Source organism: Salvelinus namaycush, chromosome 36, assembly GCF_016432855.1.
Source record: "Salvelinus namaycush isolate Seneca chromosome 36, SaNama_1.0, whole genome shotgun sequence".
Classification (NCBI taxonomy): Eukaryota; Metazoa; Chordata; class Actinopteri; order Salmoniformes; family Salmonidae; genus Salvelinus; species Salvelinus namaycush.
Genome location: NC_052342.1, coordinates 11,827,035 through 11,849,205, shown reverse-complemented (window position 1 = coordinate 11,849,205; position 22,171 = coordinate 11,827,035). Strand labels below are relative to the sequence as shown.

Below are 22,171 nucleotides of genomic sequence, written 5' to 3'. Positions count from 1 at the left end.
AGGTTTTGCTAATTGTGGGAAAAGTTCAATTGTAGTGTGTCAGCAATCGTAAAAAACTGTAAGCTATTAAAACCCTAACATTGCATTTTTACATAAAAGAGGACAGATGAAAAATGAAGATGTGTAATGGTCATAACAATGATCATGATGATAATGATGTTATCATTTTAATCCTCTTAGGATATCACCTCCACTTCTGAGAGCGATTACTTCTTCTTTATGGTGCAATCGTTTTCATGTGTTGTAATGATGGGGGAAAAATCGATACAGTTACATATCGCTTTATTATTTTGGACGATGTCATATCGATACTTTGTAAAAAAAATATATTTGTATTTTTGTTAGATTTTTGCTAGGTAGTGGTAGCTAGCGCTAGTCAGCTATACATGCGCCAAACTCTGATATTTTTCATCCTATAGCTTAGTTCTCCATCTTCTTTTTAAATAGTGAGCCGATATGTTTTCAGCACTTTTATTTCCATGACTGATCAAAACAAATTTTTGAATTTTCTCATGCTCTCTCTTCTCTCTGCAGCAGACATGTAGTGAGAAATATGTTTGGAACATCAAATTGCAATAATATCACAGTATCAAATCACAATACATATTGAATCAGGAGAATCGCAATACAAATTGTATCCTAAGTATTGTAACAATATCGTATCGTGAGGTCCCTGGCAATTCCCAACCCTAATGTGTTGTGTGTCCATTGGGCCATGCGTGTACATGTACAATACATGTATTCCTTGTAAAATAGGGGTTTCCTTGGACAGATCAACAATAAATCAACCGATTCATTTTGTGGAATGAGATGTTTAATCAAACAATATCCCCAGATAATGTGGGTACGAGGTGCTGATCATGAGCAAAGTTTAAAAAGTAGGGATTTACAGTTCTTAAAACTACACTTCTCTGACTCTTGTGACAATGGACATGTAAAACGAACAATATCATATAGTGTGAAATTCCATCAACTGTCAATTTCTCATGGCTGTCTACACATGCCATGGTCGGACAAAGAAAACGCTGTTCCCATCTCACACTCCTCCCCTGCATGTTTTACATTTCTGTCCCTTATTGCCTTTACACTTGACTAGTTGTGCTGAATTGCGAGCACCAATTAGGGCTTAGAAAACCTTCGCATGGCCAATCAGATCCTTGCCAGAGCTCTTATCAAGAACGGTTCTCATTTACGCGGGATACAAGCCCCAATGCCAAGTGGGTGGTTTTCCAGGGATAACAAAATGTGAGATAGCGATATGTTCTCCACACACTGTTAGACAAGTCTGTGTGGTCATGGCTGTTATGTGGGATAGTTATTCAAAAGTTGTTTTATTCTATAACAAGGGTTATAAAATCTTCCTCCAGCCCTCCTCCTGGACAGTCTACTGTCTGTACAGCCTTTTGTTCCAACATTGTTCTAGTATACCTGTTTCTACCACTAAATGCTCATTAGTACCTTGATTAGCTCAACTTGCATAGCCAATAGCTATCCAGAAGGATGTTTGGCCACACCTGTTCTGCAACATTCTGAGTTGGGGGGAGGGGTGGCAGAGCTGGTTAGAGCTTCTCTTCTCTTTAGGGAGGCGAGCTCAGTCCAATTTCAGTGTTAACGTTAGCATGCCAGCTGCAAAGACCCATGTTGAGCATCAATCATCGCCTGCCTTCTGTTTCTCTGTAATGTTTGGAAAAAGTTGGCCTCGGTCATTAGAGACAAAATGGGGGTCAAGGGGCCACGAGATGTATGTCCCATAAAACAGTACATACACATTATGCACTGTGTGATATGAAACAGCTTGCCTAGATGGATGTGGGTAGGAGCGTTGAATTATATATATATTTAATATGACCAGACTGTCTCACAGTGACCTTTTGTGTCACTAACGTTGAGGATACTAGTAACTCATGTTCATACACAACAAGAGAGGAAAATAGTTACTGTGTAATTTTGTAGAGTGTGCTAAACTTATGTAGATTCACCCGGCTGGTAGCTTAGCCAACTTTGCAACTGTTTCTCTTGCCAATGATTGCTAAATGGCATGATTCACTACTAATATTGTGCAACTATAGGAAGCATCAGCAAAGTAATGTGACAACAAATAAATAACTTGTTATCCAATCTTATCCCCAATAACAAACGTAAAGTACCTTTAAACATTTATTTGAAGAGTTTAATTCCGAAACACTAGATATCAATTTTCAGAAATATTGGTAAATTAGCTTTTCTTTTTTAAAGAAATTATGAAAACGATTGGTGTGATTTTTCACTATCTAATAGGCATGGGGTTGGTCAATGATAGACATGTATTTGTTTAAAATCTATCACTTGATGGTTTCATTTCAGAGACAAATAATCATGTTTTTTTGCTAAATGTAGTACTGCTAGGTTTTACACAGTCAAATGTAACAAAACTACATTTTAATAAAGAACTACAAATGATACATTTGTGACATATATATATATATATATATATATATATATATATAATAATGACTTACAGTAAGTGCATTCATCTTAAGATAGCTAGGTGAGACAACCACATATCACAGTGAAATATACTGGAGACGAACATTCCATTCCAGCTAAACAATGGATATATGTGTCGTTCAAACCTTCACCAGACATGTCATCCGACATATGTCAGGTAGACATACAGTAGACATACTTTTTCCACATTTTGTTGTGTTACAAAGTGGGGTTAAAATGGTTTTAATTGTCATATTTTGTCGAAGATATACACAGAATACTCTGTAATGTCAAAGTGGACAACTATTTTCAGGTCTTGCCATAGATTTTCAAGCAGATTTAAGCCAAAACTGTAACTCGGCCACTCAGGAACATTCACTGTCTTCTTGGTAAGAAACTCAAGTGTAGATTTGGCCTTGCGTTATACGTTATTGTCCTGCTGAAAGGGCTTACTCTGTGAACTTTTTTTTAGAAACAAACATTGAATATCCCTTTGAGCATGGCAAAGTTATTATTGACACTTTGGATGATGTATCAATACACCCAGTCACTACAAAGATACAGGCGTCCTTCCTAACTCAGTTGCCAGAGAGGAAGGAAATCGCTCAGGGATTTCACCATGAGGTCAATGGTGACTTTCAAAACTTTATGTAACTTTAAAAAGTTACATAGTTTAATGCATGTGACAGGAGAAATCTGAGGATGGATCAACAACATTGTAGTTACTCCACAATACTAACCTAATGGACAGAGTGAAAGAAGGAAGCCTGTACAGAACATGCATCCTGTTTGCAACAAGGCACTAAAGTAATACTGCAAAGAATGTGGCAAAGCAATTCACTTTTTGTCCTGAATATAACATTTTATGTTTGGGGAAAATCCAATACAAGACATTACTGAGTACCACTCTCCATATTTTCAAGCATAGTGGTGGCTGCATCATTTTATGGGTATGCTTGTAATCGTTAAGGACTGGGGAGTTTTTCAAATGGAGCTAAGCACCGGCCAAATCCTAGAGGAAAACCTGGTTCAGTATGCTTTCCACCAGACACTGGGAGATTAATTCACCTTTCAGTGGGATAATAACCTAAAACGCAAGGCAAAATCTACACTGGAGTTGCTTACCAAGAAGATAGTGAATGTTCCTCACGGGCTGAGTTACACTTTTGACTTAAATCTGCTTGGAAATCTATGGCAAGACCTGAACAGTTGTCTAGCAATGATCAACAACTAATTTGACAGAGCTTGAAGAATTTTGAAAAGAATAATGAGCAAATGTTGCACAGTCCAGGTGTGGAATGCTCTTAGAGACTTAACCAGAAGGATTCACAGCTATAATCGCTTCCAAAGGTGGTTCTAACATTTAGTGCCTATACGGTATTGTACTCTAAATTGATGACTTGATTTACAACACCTGCCATAATATGGACTTGGTCTTTTACCAAATAGGGCTGTCTTCTGTATAACACCCATACCATGTCATAGCAAAACGGATTGGCTCAAACACATTTAAGAAGGAAAGAAATTCCACAAATTTACTTTTAACACCTGTTCATTGAAATGTATTCCAGGTGACTACCTCATAAAGCTGGTTGAGAGAATGCCAAGAGTGTGCAAAGCTGTCATCAAGGCAAAGGGTGGCTACTTTCAAGAATCTCAAATATAACATATATTTTGATTTCTATAACACTTTTTTGGTTACAACATGATTCCATTTGTGTTATTTCATAGTCTTGATGTCTTCATTATTATTCAACAATGTAGAAAATAGTAAAAAAGTAAGAAAAACCCTTGAATGAGTAAGTGTGTCCAAGCTTTTGACTGGTGCTGTATGTATTCCTACTTCTCTTGATTGCATCATTTTACAAGTATCAGATCTTATGTTTCCACTCACATTGAGAAGGCAATGCAGTCTCCAAACGGAGTCTGGCTTGACCTCCAAAGACAATCCTCTTAGTGATAACATGCAAGTGCTGAAATCTGCAACTTTGTGACTTTCTGGTCTTGGCGCGTTCATAAGGAAGATAAATCACTTTCTCTCTGCAACACTTAGCACCTTCGATAACTATTTATGTCCTCACTCTTTCTCTCCCTCCCTCTCTCTCCAGCACCACCAAAGTTTTTGAGAACCCCTAATGACCAAACGGGCGTGCAAGGAGGCGTGGCATCATTCATCTGCCAAGCAACGGGAGACCCACGCCCCAAGATAGTTTGGAACAAGAAGGGGAAGAAAGTCAGCAACCAGAGATTTGAGGTATTAGGTCTATTGTTCTGATGTAAAACGCTCGACAAAACGGGAATGCTCAACAGTGCTTTTGGTACCCCTATCCCCCCCTCCCGTCCCTCTCCAAACCTCTAACACATAATCCATCCCCCCGATCTCCCAAATCACATGCCCGCCTTTGCCACCACGCATGAGCAGGCTTTCATAATCATGCTGGCCCAGCCATCTAACATGCATGAGATTTAATGAGCAAGTACACAGCGATCTGGGACATATTTGTAATTAAAGAAATACAGAAAGAATGATGGGGAGTGAAAGAAAGAAAAGGGGGAAGAAATGGTGTGACCCAGATACCTATATTAACATCATGCTGAATTTGGCTGCTTATGCAAAACGAGGGAGAAGTGTATCTCTGTAGTTCAAAGGTCTTTTGCTTCGTGGCATTTATCTAAATGCATGTCTAAATGCATGTCCCCCTCGCTGTTTTGTTTGGCTGCAAGCTTTGATTTGTCCTTCTCTTTAATCGCCATGACAAATAACACATCATCTACGAACACTGATAAGATTTCTATAAATTTCTGTGTCATTCCCTTTCGGAGTGTATCACAGTGTGATATGAACAAACACCTTCCTCTCTCCTTGCCATACTACTACTCAGCAGTAATGGGTTATCTGGATTTGGAGAGTCTTTGGCGTCTCACAGGTCGGGCAGGAATCGAATCTTATCAGAGTTCATCACATTTGTGCCGCTGCACGTACTGAATGCTAATGCACTAGCTCGCTAACTCACCCATCGCCGCTGCGAGGCTTGCTTGCCACGCCTTTATTCCCCCACTCACTCACGCGGCCGGCTCCTCATCCCTAACAAAGCCCATTTCCCTTTACAGAAACACTGAGACTTTCTCAACCCAATTTTCTTTCTCTTTGAGTTTGAAATGGGAAAGGGAGCACTTTTACTTACCATCATCACGCGCTCTTGCAATGATTGCCCAAATGTGCCCTTGTCGCTTGGCCACTGAACCGTCAAGGTGTTTTGTTCAACTAACACATGAAATGATATGCTCTGAACTGTACCAGTGAGTGTCGAGGCCGGCCTTTCTGCGTGTGTGTTTGTGCTTGTGTGTCTGTATATGAAGCAGAGGTTCTTAACAGTCAATTTTTTTTTTAAACCTACCTAAAAATGCATAAAAATGAGTTATGATACAGGGCTTTCTAAAAACAGTGAGTATACAGCATGGAACGATAGCTGTAAAAGCTACAAAACACCCGTTTGTGAACATTTTATGTGTTGTATGTCCAAAACAATTGGTCATGTCTTTTTGTACTGCTATCACGTCATGGTGATAACAATTGTTCGTCACTATTTATCGAACCACATTTAATTGTTTGTTATTGTTCTGTCCCATTGAAATATTTCAATGTTTTTAATAGTTTGTTAACTTTAAGAGTGGGGCGAACCAAAATGTACATGCAATATAAAACAGACATAAAAGTCCAAATGATTCGTTCTGGCCAATGGATACTTTCCCATTCTTAAAGTTAGTTGGCCTCTTTGATTATCTTCCCAATAATTGATACACAAGATCAGCTCATATTTTGGATCCAAAGTTGATGTCAGAGAGCTGTGAGCCATCTTTGAATTTACACTACATGGCCAAAAGGATGTGGACACCCCTTCAAATCAGTAGAATAGGCTGTTTCAGCCACACCCGTTGCTGACAGGTGTACAAAATCGAGCACACAGCCATGCAATCTCCATAGACAAACATTACCAGTAGAATGGCCCATACTAAAGAGCTCAATGAATTTCAACATTGCACCGTCATAGGATTCACCTTTCTAACAAGTCAGTTAGTCAAATTTCTGCCCTGCTAGAGCTGCCCGGTCAACTGTAAGTGCTGTTATTGTGAAGGGGAAACGTCTAGGAGAAACAACGGCTCAGCCGTGAAGTTTTAGGCCACACAAGCTCACAGAATGGGACCGCCGAGTGCTGAAGCGAGTAGAGCGTAAAAATTGTCTGTCCTCAGTTGCAACACTCACTGCCTCGGGAAGCAACGTCAGCACAATAACTTTCCATCAGGAGCTTCATGAAATGGGTTTCCATAGCCGAGCAGCCGCACACAAGCCTAAGATCACAATGTGCATTGCCAAGCGTCGGCTGGAGTGGTGTAAAGCTCGCCGCCTTTGGACTCTGGAGCAGTGCAAACGCGTTCTCTGGAGTGATGAATCACGCTTTACCATCTGGCAGTATGACAGAGCAATCTGAGTTTGATGAATGCAAGGAGAATGCTACCCCCCGAATGCATAGTGCCAACTGTAAAGTTTGGTGGAGGAGGAATAATGGTCTGGGGCTGTTTTTCATGTTTCGGCTAGGCCCCTAAGTTCCAGTGAAGGGAAATCTTAACGCTACAGCATACAATGACATTCTAGACGATTCTGTGGTTCTGGTGGCAAAAGTTTTCCTGATTACATTGCCCCTGTGCACAAAGCGAGATCCATACAGAAATGGTTTGTCGAGATCGGTGTGGAAGAACTTGACTGGCCTGCACAGAGCCCTGACCTCAACTCCATCGAACACCTTTGGGATGACTTGAAAAACTGACTGCTAGCCAGGCTTAATCGCTCAACATCAGTGCCCGACCTCACTAATGCTCATGTGGCTGAATGGAAGCAAGTGTCCATATACTTACTTTTGGCCATGTGGTGTATATTATATTTAATCTTCCAGTACATCACTAGATAATAATAAGATGCATATAACTAATAATGGCTCTCTGAACACAACTGATCTGGTAATAACTATACCAATGGATAGTCAATCATAACACAAACAACAGTCTAAGGCCGTAACTAGCCATGCAAAACTTTGATCAATAGTCACAATGATGACATTATTATCTACAGTTGAAGTCGGAAGTTTAAATACACTTAGGTTGGAGTCATTAAAACTTGTTTTTCAACCACTCCCCAAACTATAGTTTTGGCAAGTCGGTTAGGACATCTACTTTGTGCATGACACAAGTAATTTTTCCAACACTTGTTTACAGACAGATTATTTCATTTATAATTCACTGTATCACAATTACAGTGGGTCAGAAGTTTACATACACTAAGTTTACTGTGCCTATAAACAGCTTGGAAAATTCAAGAAAATTATGTCATGGCATTAGAAGCTTCTGATAGGCTAATTGACATAATTTGAGTCAATTGGAGATGTACCTGTGGATGTATTTCAAGGCCTACCTTCAAACTCAGTGCCTCTTTGCTTGACATCATGGGAAAATCAAAAGAAATCAGTCAAGACCTCAGAAAAAGAATTGTAGACCTCCACAAGTCTGGTTCATCCTTGGTAGCAATTTCCAAACACCTGAAGGTACCACATTCATCTGTACAAACAATAGTATGCAAGTATAAACACCATAGGACCACGCAGCTGTCATACTGCTCAGGAAGGAGACGAGTTCTGTCTCCTAGAGATGAACGTACTTTGGTGCGAAAAGTGCAAATCAATTCCAGAACAACAGCAAAGGCCCTTGTGAAGATGCTGGAGGAAACGGGTACAAAAGTTATCTATATCCACAGTAAAACGAGTCCTATATCGACATAAACTGAAAGGCCGCTCAGCAAGGAAGAAGCCACTGCTCCAAATCCGCCATAAAAAAGCCAGACTACGGTTTGCGACTGCACACGGGGACAAAGATCGTACTTTTTGGAGAAATGTCCTCTGGTCTGATGAAACAAAAATGGCCATAATGACCATCGTTATGTTTGGAGGAAAAAGGGGGAGGCTTGCAAGCCGAAGAACACCATCCCAACCGTGAAGCACAGGGGTGGCAGCATCATGTTGTGGGGGTGCTTTGCTGCAGGAGGGACTTGTGCACTTCACAAAATAGATGGCGTCATGAGGAAGGAGAATTCTGTGGATATATTGAAGCAACATCTCAAGACATTCCAGTCAGGAAGTTAAAGCTTGGTCGCAAATGGGTCTTCCAAATGGACAATGACCCCAAGCATACTTCCAAAGTTGTGGCAAAATGGCTTAAGGACAACGAAGTCAAGGTATTGGAGTGGCCATCACAAAGCTCTGACCTCAATCCTATAGAAAATGTGTGGGCAGAACTGAAAAAGCGTGTGCGAGCAAGGAGGCCTACAAAACTGACTCAGTTACACCAGCTCTGTCACAAAGAATGGGCCAAAATTCACCCAACTTATTGTGGGAAGCTATTAGAAGCCTATCAGAAACGTTTGACCCAAGTTTAGCGATTTAAAGGCAATGCTACCAAATACTAATTGAGTGTATGTAAACTTCTGACCCATTGGGAATGTGATGAAAGAAATGAAACCTGAAATAAATCCTTCTCTCTACTATTATTCTGACATTTCACATTCTTAAAATAAAGTGGTGATCCTAACTGACCTAAGACAGGGAATTTTTACTAGGATTAAATGTCAGGAATTGTGAAAAACTGATTTGAAATGTATTTGGCTAAGATGTATGTAAACTTCCGACTTCAACTGTACATACTACAGATGTGGTATCTCTTCCTCAAACACATACAATGCGATGCACACGTAGGTTCTATATCAATTGCTTGAAAATCCATCCTCTCCTTGTCTCCCCCTTCACCTGCTCTTAATTGAAAAGACATGACAGGGGAAAACCAATTTGGTGGAAGCTTGCTTCAGGCTGGCTTTCACCTGGAAACATCTTTCAGGAGAGGAGGTGAAGGGTGGATGGTCTTTATAGACAATTGAGAAAAGAGCCAAACACTCACTCAAATAAGGAGCTGATGTTAGGGTATACTAGCCATAGCAGCTTCCATTGTTTTCTGATGGGAAGCACAGTGTTTTTTGCACCATCAGTGTTGTAGGACAAATGTGTTTATACTCTTCTGCAGGAGTGGTTGGAATTGCTCTGTGCAAACTTCCGTCACTGATTGTGAACAAAAAAACTCCTTTAACATATCTTGTTTCTCGCACCTGCAGGTGATTGATTTCGATGACGGCTCTGGCTCGGTGTTAAGAATTCAGCCCTTGCGTACGCCCCGAGATGAAGCCATATACGAGTGTGTTGCCTCCAACACTGTTGGAGAGCTGAGTGCTACTACGAGACTCACTGTTTTACGTGGTAGGTGCTGCTTTCTCCACAACCAAAATGCTAACTCCTCTTCCTTTTAACTCTCAGTTTCTTCAACTAACCAGGTAAGCAAGACTTTCTTTGTTTCTCTGTCTGGTGTGTCTGTCCTGTCTGTCTGTCCTCTTTCTTTTCTTTTTCTCACACTTTATTGTACACTTAGTTGAATCTCAGGTTTTGCCACAGTATTCCACTCATGATGAATTTCCTGACTTAATTGGTCTTACTCCATTAGCGACTTAGCCAAATACGGATTTTCTAAGTCAGTTAACACATTTTCTTACAGTTTCTTGACACAATAATTAAGATGCTGGTTGAGTTATGCAAAGTAGTTTTCCATTGCTGGCTCTTGGTGTTCTAATGGAATGCTGAGTGCTATTCAATTCAGATTAAATTGTACTTATCTGCTCTTGCTTTAATATTCACTTCACTGGAGAAAAAGGTATTTGAATCAGGTTTAAAACTGGTAGCTAATTTCATCATATTGTTCATGAAATATCATGCTTTAGATTTTCTTATAGTTTTACCGTAACCTAACTAAATGAGATTCCTGTATTTAATTTGTATTTATTTTTTTCAACCCAATTTCGTGGTATCCAATTGGTAGTAGTTACAGTCTTGTCTCATCGTTGCAACTCCCGTACGGACTCGGGAGAGGCGAAGGCAGAGAGCCATGCGTCCTCTGAAACACAACCCAACCAAGCCGCACTGCTTCTTGACACAATGCCCATCCAACCCGGAAGCCAGCCGCACCAATGTGTCGGAGGAAACACCGTACACCTGGCGACCGTGTCAGTGTGCACTGCGCCCGGCCCGCCACAGGAGTTTCTAGTGCGCGATGAGACATGGATATCCCTGCCGGCCAAACCCTCCCTAACCCGGACGACGCTGGGCCAATTGTGCGCCACCCCATGAGCCTCCCGGTCGCGGCCAGCTGCGACAGAGCCTGGACTCGAACCCAGAATCTCTAGCGGCACAGCTAGCACTGCGATGCAGTGCCTTAGACCACTGCGCCATTCGGGAGGCGAGATTCCTGTATTTTGTTGTAACTTTGTAATACTTGCAGTTGCTTGAGATACTTTGAATACTGACAGCAAAAATTGGTCCCAAATCTAAAGTTATCTGCTGATACCACAATCATAACCACTGCTACATACCGTACATATAAAAAGCAAATGTTTATCTTGATTACACACAACATCCTATTGAAACGCAAATGCTTACTGGCCCCGGACTCAAAATACATTGTACTTGTAGACCTATCTCTCTAAAGCAGAGACTTGTTATGCTCTGAATGGAGAATTGGCTCTAAAATCCCTTGACATTCTGAATGAGGTGTGCTCCATTATCCCCCACAATTACACAACAGCTCCCCACCTATAGAAAAGAGCCAGCTCTGTATATTCTCTCTGAAGCTCCTTGTCCTCTCTTCCTTATCACCACCACCGAGATGAACAAAAGGCCCCTGGCACGGTCCCCAAGGGCCCTTTGAAAAGGAAAGGTGGCAGATTCTCATGCAATCTCTCCCCTGTTTACGCTATGTCTCTGCACGTGTGTGTTTGTGTTTATGTATGTGTGTAGAAACACAATAACATGCACGTGCACACACACACACACACACACGCACACGCACACGCACATGCACACACAGAGAGACTGGCGAAGGAAATGAGTGTCACAGCATCTGCTTCACTGAACCTGTGCCTCTCAGCTCCAATGCCAAGGCATTAGCATGTATATTACCATTCCATTCCACTTTGTCCTTAGCTATACCTACCCCTCCTTGTATCCCATCACCAGTTTGAAGGTGAGCGAAGCCGCATATGCCGCAGCAAAAAGCCCTTCCTGTGTTGCAATAAAGTGATGCTCTCTGGTCAAGGCAGATGAGAGTATGTCTCTCACTCACTCATGCAGAGACCCAGGCATACACACACTTTCACATCCCCATCCACACACATCCTCAACAGACCTGTCAATTTCTACCTGAATGAGAATATTCACCAAATAGTTATTTTTCGGGGGCTTTATACCTTTTCTCTAGAATGTGTATTATAACCAGCACAACCAGCCAAATTGAAACATTGTCAAAGTTGCAACGCAACTTATTTTGGAGGCCTCATGTCTTATTCATGTAGTCTACTGAGCTGGGATATAAGGGTGAACTTTTACATTAGAGGGCAGGGTGGTGGGTTTAGTTTGAGGACAATGTAAGGGTAGTGTACTTTTACAAGGTTAAATTGCAATGCATAATACATAACACAAAAAGCCATAGAGATACCAGTTTCTTTCTGCCTTGTACCAAAAATACTCTATGTATCTCTGACATGGTTCTGTATCTCCCTTGGAGAATACAGTAGGTCTGTATTTGCACGCCAAGATTTATTTGGGAAATTCCTCTGCCAGGTTCTTTATTTGGTGTTTGATACCACCAAAAATTACAATCTGAGTTCAATCTTTCGGCGTAGCTAGGAGCTTTAGAGATTCTCTATCCCACCTTGTATACCTCTTGCCGAGACGCTACAGCCACACAAGGCCCGCAATAGATACATAAACTAATCACCTGATGAAGACACTGCTAAGTAATACATATAAAGTGACTGTTCATTGAGTTCATTTGAGCTCCAGTGGCCTTTGCTAGGAGATTGGTTAGCATCTGTTTTTTTCTGGTAGCTTGCTCCAGGAGGAGATAATGGCTAATTCCATAAAGGGGGAAAAGTAAAATTGTTGTAATTGCCAAAGTCATGAAGCATCAGGGCTGCGAGGTGAAGGATCCAGTGGCAGAGATATTAGCATTTGGATGAGCCACGGACTTGATGGGAAATGCGATTAGCAATGAATTTCCTGGCTTAAAGAGAGAAAGTAATTTGCATGAAAGGCGAACCGCTAGCATAATGATGTTCGTACCCGAAATCTACTTGTCCAATGAATGAGGGCCCTAGTTTGCATATTGTACTTTTTTCCCCCTTGGATCTCTTTCTCCCTCTGTTTTGATTAACTCAGAGATGACTTAAGTCATATGTGATATGGGTGTTTGAATTAAGGTTGTCTGATTTGAAATTGGAATTGGAAAACGGTAGGAGATGAAGGGTGATAAAAGATTAAAGAGAAGCAGATAAAATGGTGCAGGAGTCATAGTGTAGTTTTGATACCACATATAGCATACAGTACCACCTTATGAGTCATAATACCCATAAAACCTAGCGGTCAAACAGGGAAAGGGTTCCAATCATTTTTCCCAGCAGGGATTTTAGAAACACTTAAAATAAGGGCTGTGTTTCATGTAGGTTTACCCTGGCGTGACGTTTTGATAACCGTGTAAATCTGTCTTAAGGTGACTTTTATCAATATATTCGCCTGTGTTTACCCTCCCAAAATGTAATGCCAATTAGCTGCTAATGTGGCTATCATAAAGAATGACAAATGCCATGAGGATCTGGACGAGACTGCCGAATCGAGGCGAAAATAAGTATCTCTGGATTAATTATCTAATGTTAGCTAAATGTAGTAATTAATAAATTGGCTACATTTCTTTAAATGGACAATTTTGTGAAGTGTATTGTGTTTGACCACTAGGTTTTATGGGTATTATGACACCTCCACTGTGGGGTTCTATTGGATTTTAACATTTGATGTTTTTCATCTGATTTTACGACATGTGTTCTGATTCAGCAGGACATTTAGCATATTCCTCCAGGACATAATAACACATAATAACACATAGATCCTCAAAATGTTAAAGTTGATTGCACCAGCCAATATGTCAGCCAAGTATCCACACTCTATAGATGGAGATAGAACCATCAGTTTGTCATTCTAATCTATATCCATTACATGTCAGCTGGAGCAATTAGCTAGTTTAAATAGTGAGACATTCAATTAAAATAATTGCCTTCCTATGTAGGCACCCAAACACAAGCACATACCTCATTTTACTTAGGCAGCACAATCGTATGCTATTGTCACGTGGTATGGCTGTGTCAACTTTCTTCGCTGCAGATTCAGTCGTGATTAAGGAAGTTAATGTATCCATATATTCCCATTATACTGTGAACAGCGATTTCTCTCGCCATTCTCACAAGCATGCAGAGTTGTGCTGATGTGCTCAACTTGATAGTAAGAGTGGAAAATAGAAAGACTCTCTACTGTGATGGAAAAAAGACCTAAACAAAATCCATAATTTCTGTTTGTAAGGAGTGGTGCAGCGTGCTCTCGCTCTGTAAAAGTGACCACGTTGTAGGAAAGGATTATCTTTTCACCCATAGCCAGAAGAGGCCTGTAGACTATAGCTTATGCATACTTAACTTTCTACACTTTGCAGTCTTCAGACACTCAAGAAGAATATAGTTTGAATAGTGCATATTCATAATACGGAATGAGAAAATTCCTCAGAAAACTAAGGCTGAGTTTACACAGGCAGCCTAATTCTGTTCTTTTACCCAATTATTGGCAAAAGATTTGATCTGATTGGTCAAAAGACCAATAGTGGAAAAATATCAGAATTGCCTGTGTAAACACAGCCTAAGTGCATGAAGGAATTAAGTGCATCTGCTTCTGTAAAGCGAGGAGGAAGATAATATAATTCCACCCACGTAAACCAATAAGAATGTCCATTAAAAACTGATTTGTGTGTTGGTACTGTATGTATTTGTACGCCTTACTGGCATAGATTCACAACAGTGATAAACTTAAACCAATGTTCCCAGTCTGAAGTTCAGAGTCAGAGTAGACCCGGACAAATAATATCATATTCTTTATTTTATCATTCCCCCGAGTTGCAGTGCCCAGACTACGCTTGCTTTTTAAATCCAGCAAGGAACAGAATAAGTCTAGACCAAGAATATTCATAAGCACCACACAGACATATCACATATTTTTTTTTACTCCTCTTCACCATACTACTTTGCATGGATTTGCATTTCAAGTCCACTAGGAACTACTTTTCTGTGTCGTGATGTAGGGTCTTAATGCAAATTCTTCACATTACTTTGTTTCTCTGCAAGTTCCTCTACTCTGTACTCTACTCTGTATCTCAGGTTGTACTTCAAAGAAGCACAGCCCGAAAGAAAAAACAAAACATTGACTGAGTGCTCAAATTGCTCGTGAAGCAAATAGCTGGCTCAGCTGTCATGGACTGCCAGAGCAAGGCATGCAGTGAGGGTGAAGCAGGTGGCTATTGTAAAATTGCAGAGCCTGAGATCACTATGCTTGCAAAAAGCAATGCAGGAGGTGAACAAGGCAGCATAGGGGGCCAGGAGCGAGAACGCTATTCAGTTTGGTTCACCGGCAAGTTCTGTAGACGCCAAGACCCAGGCTACAATACAGAAGACTCAGAACACTCAATTGTGCTGCAGAAGTACTTTTTTCAATAAATAGAGGCTTTCAAAATCCTGCTGACTTCAACCCAGGTGAACTCCTTTCGAGGGGAAGAATACATGGAAGAATTATAAAAGTGCCTGAGACAGCCGTTTTAAGTGTATCAGAAGTTCTGTAACCTTATTTGTGCATGGGTGAAAAAAGAACCCCCATCATCCCATACTCTTGTCTGAGATGTTTGACTCATTCATGTTTCCTAAATCAGCAGAATTGTGCATTTCTTTCCGGTTCCTGGGCAGTTGAGTAACAGGTGGAGCGTGGCAGTTGGTTATTTCCATCAGGGCAAAAAGTAGTCATTTGTAGGGAAATTCCATCAGGCCTAATTGAACAGACACAGATTATTTAGACTTCCCATTATGGATTTTCATTACACCCTCTTCTAAACGCGTCCATAGACTGAGGTATTTCATCAATATTGTCAGATAGTCCCTGTCTTCTATAAATCTGTCCAGATAGATAGCTTTTGCAATATGTGCGTTTTTCAAACAACCACAAGCCTCTGAATGATTGTAAAAACTGTGGAGACTCTGCACATTATAATATAAATCTGCTGGACAAAAGAAGAGTCTTGTATTGGCACTCCCCTCAATTCTAAATCCCAGTCTCGTTCATCACCAAAAATGGAACAGATAATGACAAGTTATTTATGATTGTAATTAAAAAGATTGAATTGACTGTCATCGAAGAAATTGATCTCTCGGTGGATGATAATTCTCAAAATGTCTCTGCTTAATTCATCGAGGGGGAGAATCGGTATTTGTACAGTACTGAGCATGATTTAAGACGAAAAAGAGCGCTGATGTGGTGTTTAGCAAAAAATGACCCACGTCTGGCTGCTAACAAGATGGATGTGAAGCTTTACGGTCCAATAGCGAGTGCGAAAACATCTGCTGAAGCCACAAAGGGACTGGGATTGCACTGTGAAAATGATAGATAACATGGTGGCCAGAATGGCACAGTATTTTTTTATTATTAAAGTAAACACAACCCCCTATAAATGAATCATTATCGATTCGGAGAGATAGGTCAGTTGTTTTCTGCTTGGTGCTCCCAGACGTCATGCAGTGTCCTATGTAACAACCTCAGGTCGCAAAATTGGGGGTGCAATTAGTTGCTTAGTGATTGAAAATGCTAATGTCTTGTCACATCTCCTGACAACAGTAATTTGACTTGTTAATGGCCCCAAAAGGTTGGAGAATACAAAAAAAATCCAACCAACTAATCTCCTACATGGACACGCCAGACAAGGCCTTTTACAAGTAAATTTCAAGGCCTAAACATTCCAGTACCCAAACAGTATACACTGAGTGTAAAAAAACATTAGGAACACCTGCTCTTTCCATGACATAGACTGGCCAGGTGAATCCAGCTGAAAGCTATGATCCCTTATTGATGTAACTTGTTTAATTCACTTCAATCAGTGTAGATGAAGAGGAAGAGACATATTAACAAAGGATTTTTAAGCCTGGAGACAACTGAGACATGGATTGTGTATGTGTGCCATTCAGAGGGTGAATGGGCAAGACAAAATGATTAAGTGCCTTTGAACGGGGTATGGTAGTAGGTGCCAGGTGCACCAATTTGAGTGTGTCAAGAACTGCAACGCTGCTAGGTTTTTCACACTGGAGTCAACATGGGCCAGCATCCCTGTGAAACGCATTCGACACCTTGTAGAGTCCATGGTGTTCTTAATGTTTGGTATACTTAGTGTATTATGCCCCTAAGTTATGCAATTTTGGTGAGAGATACCTATCTATGGTCATACTGTAGGTTTCATTACACTGATGACACTACCATACAAGTCAAAGGGCGTGTCAGGAAATGAATAATAGCTCAATCATTTCAATTATCTCCATTAGTTCTGTAGCATTAAAACATGTCACAAAGCTGGAGAGGCTTATCTTTTGCGTATAAGTAGCCACCTGCACACACCAGTCACAATCATCGAATTGACAAGGGGCTCTTTGGTGGAATTTGTTGTCGTCGTCATCATTACCTTTGAACATTCCGTGGGCTGTGGGGACTTAAAGGTCGTCAAGTGGGAGTGTATCAGTCTGAGTCAAGGGGTGCTAATGCAGGTGCTTGACTTTGATCTTGGCCATACTCAAGTCATTTTCTACTAGATTAATTGGGCACTTCAGGGTCACTCCTAATGCATCTCACGATGCTCTCGAGAAACCTCTTCAAGCCTGCCTACAAGGGTATTGCTAATTAAAGCCAAACAGCTTTAGACTGGCAAAAAAAACAAGGTATGGGACAGCCTAACTTTAGTTGAATTATTTAAAATGTGTTATACCAAAGTATTGAAGTTATTTGCGAGGCCACATGACATTCTTTGCTCATTCCTCAGATTTTTGTGGCTGTATAGAATACATTGAGAACAAGTCTCTCAAACCAAAAGTTTACCACGAATTTCAAACTCACCTTTCAAGGTTCAAGTGTCCTATGACAAGACCTTGCGCCTAGATATAGCCATTTGTGTAATGCATGCCTCAAAACCACCCACGTCCCGTGGAGACACCCCAACTTCTGCCGCAGTAAATTCTGTCTGCTTAATTGAAAAGCATGATGTAACCCGGTTCCATTAAGGCCTGTTGGGACACAAGTTGTCCGTTCTTGTTAGTCCAAGAATGAGTACTCTCCACTTTCTGCAGCAAGCTCTTAGCCCCAGTCTTTTCAATTATTTATTTACCGTTTTCCTCTGGCCATTTATGCACTGCCTTTCTCAGGTGGACATGAACTTGTATAAAGTCTGTTTTCTCAGACATGGACGAGCACTGAGACATGACCTGTAAAATATCACAGTGTTGTTATACTAAAATAGTTTAAGTTCAGGGAGAAAATTGGGAAGAGTTCTTACATTTGAGAGCATGCCTTGCCTTACATAAACAAAAGCATTTTTAACTAAACTTGTAGCACATGCTCTTTTAAAAATGTATCTGTCCGCAAAAACCTGCCTGGCCTGTTTCACACCTAAAAAACAAATTGATGAATACTGCAGGAAAATAATGTGCTTCATGCACAGTTCACACCAGGTCATTAGTTACACCTGTTTCACCAAACTGACCCATTTGTTTCTGAATGTAAGGCACATGAAGGTTAATGAACCAATACGATATCTTACAGGCCGACCTTCTGTCTTGTTTTCCTGACCAGCAGGGAGGCTAACCTGGTCTCCGACACTGCCTTGGCCTCCTGCTGGGACGGGCTTCTGGCCTGGGTCTGTGTCAATGCTCCCTATCCAGATATACAGTACCAGTCAAAAGTTTGGACACACCTTCTCATTCAAGGGTTTTTCAGAGTACATTGTAAAATAATAGCGAAGACAACAAAACTATGAAATAACACATATGGAATCATGTAGTAACCAAAAAAGTGTTAAACAAATCAAAATATGTTTTAGATTTTAGATTCTTGAAAGTAGCAACGCTTTGCCTTAATTACAGCTTTGCACACTCTTGGCATTCTCTCAACCAGATTCACCTGGAATGCTTTTCCAACAGTCATGAAGGAGTTCCCACATATGCAGTTCCCACATAGGCTGCTTTTCATTCACTCTGTGGTCTAACTCATCCAAAACCATCTCAATTGGGTTGAGGTCGGGTGATTGTGGAGGCCAGGTCATCTGATGCAGCACTCCATCACTCTCCGTCCTGGTCAAATAGCCCTTACACAGCGTGTGTTTGGGGTCATTGTCCTGTTTAAAATCAAATGATAGTCCCACTAAAATTTGGACTCATCAGACCAACGGACAGATTTCAACCGGTCTAATGTCCATTGCTCATGTTTCTTGGCCCAAGCAAGTCTCTTCTTATTATTGGTGTCCTTTAGTAGTGGTTTCCTTACAGCAATTTGACAATGAAGGACTCATTCACAGTCTCCTCTGAACAGTTGATGTTGAGATGTGTCTGTTACTTGAACTCTGTGAAGCAGTTATTTGGGCTGCAATTTCTGAGGCTGGTAACTCTAATGAACTTATCCTCTGCATCAGAGGTAACTCTGGGTCTTCCTTTCCTGTGGCGGTCATCATGAGAACCAGTTTCATCATAGCGCTTGATGGTTTTTGTGACTGCACTTGAAGAAACGTTCAAAGTTCTTGAAATTTTTCAGATTGACTGACCTTCATGTCTTAATGTAATGATGGACTGTTGTTTCTCTTTGCTTATTTGAGCTGTTCCTGCCATAATATGGACTTGGTCTTTTACCAAATAGGGCTATCTATTTATTTTGCACTTTTTTGGTTAATATGTGATTCCATATTTGTAATGTCTTCACTATTATTTTACAATGTAGATAATAGGAAAAATGAAGAAAAACCCTTGAATGAGTAGGTGTGTCCGAACCTTTGACTGGTACTGTATGTTGTGGAACAAAATGTACTAGTTAATGATTAGTGCATGTGATTGTATTCCTTATCTCAAGACTGGGGAGGGGTAAGGTAATCGTCTGATCTCTACTTTTCCTTGTTGGAGCTTCATGGGAATACAATGAAAGATCAACTGTTATTGTTTATCTCAATGCTACATTTATTCAGAATCTTTTACAGGAGACCTGGAATACCCAAACTTCATTAAACATACTGTACATAGACTGAGTGTACAAAACATTATGAACACCTGCTCTTTCCATGACATAGACTGACCAGGGGAATTCAGGTGAAAGCTATAATCCCATATTGATGTCACTTGTTAAATCCACTTCAATCATTGTAGATAAAGGGGAGGGGACAGGTTAAAGAAGGATTTTTAAGCATTGAGACAATTGAGACATGGATTGTGTATGTGTGCCATTTAGAGGGTGAATGGGCAAGACAAAATATTTAAGTGTCTTTGAACGGGGTATGGTATTAGGTGCCAGGCGCACCGGTGTTGTCAAGATCTGCAAAGCTGCTGGGTTTTTCACATTCAACAGTTTCCCGTGTGTATCAGGAATGGTCCACCACCGAAAGGACATCCAGCCAACTTCATACAACTGTGGGAAGCATTGGAGTCAAAATGGGACAGCATCCCTGCGGAACGCTTTCGACACCTTGCAGAGTCCATTCCCCAACGAATTGAGGCTGTTCTGACTCAATATTAGGTATCCTTAATGTTTTGTACACTCAGTATATGTCACACAAATACATGATGCTATACACCTAAATACAGTTAAAATACAGTTATTCAAAGTAGAACGTACAATAAATAGCCCAAATGATTTTGAGCAGGTTAGACGTACAATAATAGACACATTAAAACATGAGGAGAATTAAATGAATGAAAGTCCTCATGGCATTAAGCATTAAATCCTCAAAATGAATTTTGAATTTTATGAATTTTATGAATTTTGTCTTGCTGCTTTTTGTTCTATGTTGCTCTGTCTGTATGCTACGTCTTGCTTGTCCTATGTTGCTATGTCTTGTTCTATGTTGCTATTGTCTATATTGTAATTGTTTTTAATAACCTGCCCAGGGACTGCGGTTGAAAATTAGCCGGCTGGCTAAAACCGGCACTTTTACTGAAACGTTGATTAATGTGCACTGTCCCTGTAAAAATAAACTCAACTCAAACTCAACTCAAAAGGGCTTCATCACAGACAGGAAAGCATATTTATGAAAGAAACACCAGTACTACGCTGTTTATGTATTCCTAGCCACATCTTCTTTATTTACAAATGCTTATTGTGCTCAAAAGGAGAGATTGGAGGTTGATGGACTGTTAAAACCAGAGCTCCCTAGCGTACGCCTCCCGGATGATGAAGAAAAAAATAAAGAGACTCGCATCTCTGATTTGTGTTTGGCAAATAGCTCTGAGATTTTTTGAAGTAGCTTTTCTTTTTCTTTGCTCCTCCTCTGAATAATACTTATCATAACAAAAAAAGTGCTGATGGCAGATAAGATGACGAATAAGAATTTTTTACCCCACACTAAACAAATGAGGTTCCGTTTTCTAAGGAAAATTGATTCATCGCTCAGGGTAACAGACAGCAAATGGAATATGCTAAGTGAAAACTTAAACAGAGGCATAGGGAGGGAGGGAGGGAGGGAGGGAGGGAGGGAGGGAGGGAGGGAGGGAGGGAAGAGAGCGAGAGACATAGAGACACCCAGACAGAAAGAAAGAGGTGGATATAAAAGGATGAAAAGACAAACTCATGTAAAGATAGGAGGAAGGAGTCACAGGAGGACATTCTGACAAGAGAGAGGTAGACAAACAAAAAGCGGTAGAGGGAGGCAGCGTCTACCTATTATTCTCTATAAACCTCTCTCTTTTCAGCTTTCCCTCCCTCCCTCCCACCACCCTCCATGCTCCCTCTAGGTGATCTCCACCACTCAAAGGTAGTACATCTGTCTGAGCTGAAGTGCAGTCTGCAAAGCTGGGTGAGCATTTGAGTCAAAACAGAGCTTTGTGCCTGCCTGCCTGCCTGGCCAGGCCTGTGGAGAGAAAGCCCCAGTGTCCGTCCTTCTCCATCTCTCCTTTTCATCTTTCTCTTTATCCGTCCATTTCAGCCCAACTGACCCCCGGGGCATCCAACACACACTCATTACCGACCTCTCTACCTACCCCCCTCTCTCACTCGCTCTGCTCTCTGTGCTTAAGTGTAAATAGAGGGATATCATGGCCAACTTGTCATGTTTATGAATGTCGCAGCTCTGAGAATATGCACAGGCCCCTTGCCAGCAGTGCAGTGGCATCACATACAGGTAACTGCCAAAATAATGGAAACACTTGAGTAAATGAGGGATACAAAGTATATTGATAGCAGGTGCTTCCACACAGGTGTGGTTCCTGAGTTAATTAATCAATTAACATCCCATCATGATTAGGGTCATGTATAAAAATGCTGAGCAGGCCGTTATTTTGGCCATTATTTGGCTACCATGGATATGACCCCACAAGTGGTCACTGAATGGTTTGATGAGCATGAAAATTATGTAAACCATATGCCATGGCCGTCTCAGTCACCAGATCTCAACCTAATTGAACACTTATGGGACA

The 22,171-nt window shown here is 40.8% G+C and overlaps 1 protein-coding gene across 1 annotated transcript in view; it reads left to right on the top strand.

Annotated features, from left to right (window-relative positions):
• The window catches only part of LOC120030233 (receptor-type tyrosine-protein phosphatase delta-like), a 176,217-nt gene that overhangs the window by 45,491 nt on the left and 108,555 nt on the right, over positions 1-22,171 (top strand). The window contains exons 2-3 of the mRNA XM_038975579.1: positions 4,575-4,720; positions 9,677-9,818. Coding sequence (XP_038831507.1) covers positions 4,575-4,720; positions 9,677-9,818 — 288 coding nt within the window. The remainder of the gene's footprint in view (positions 1-4,574; positions 4,721-9,676; positions 9,819-22,171) is intronic.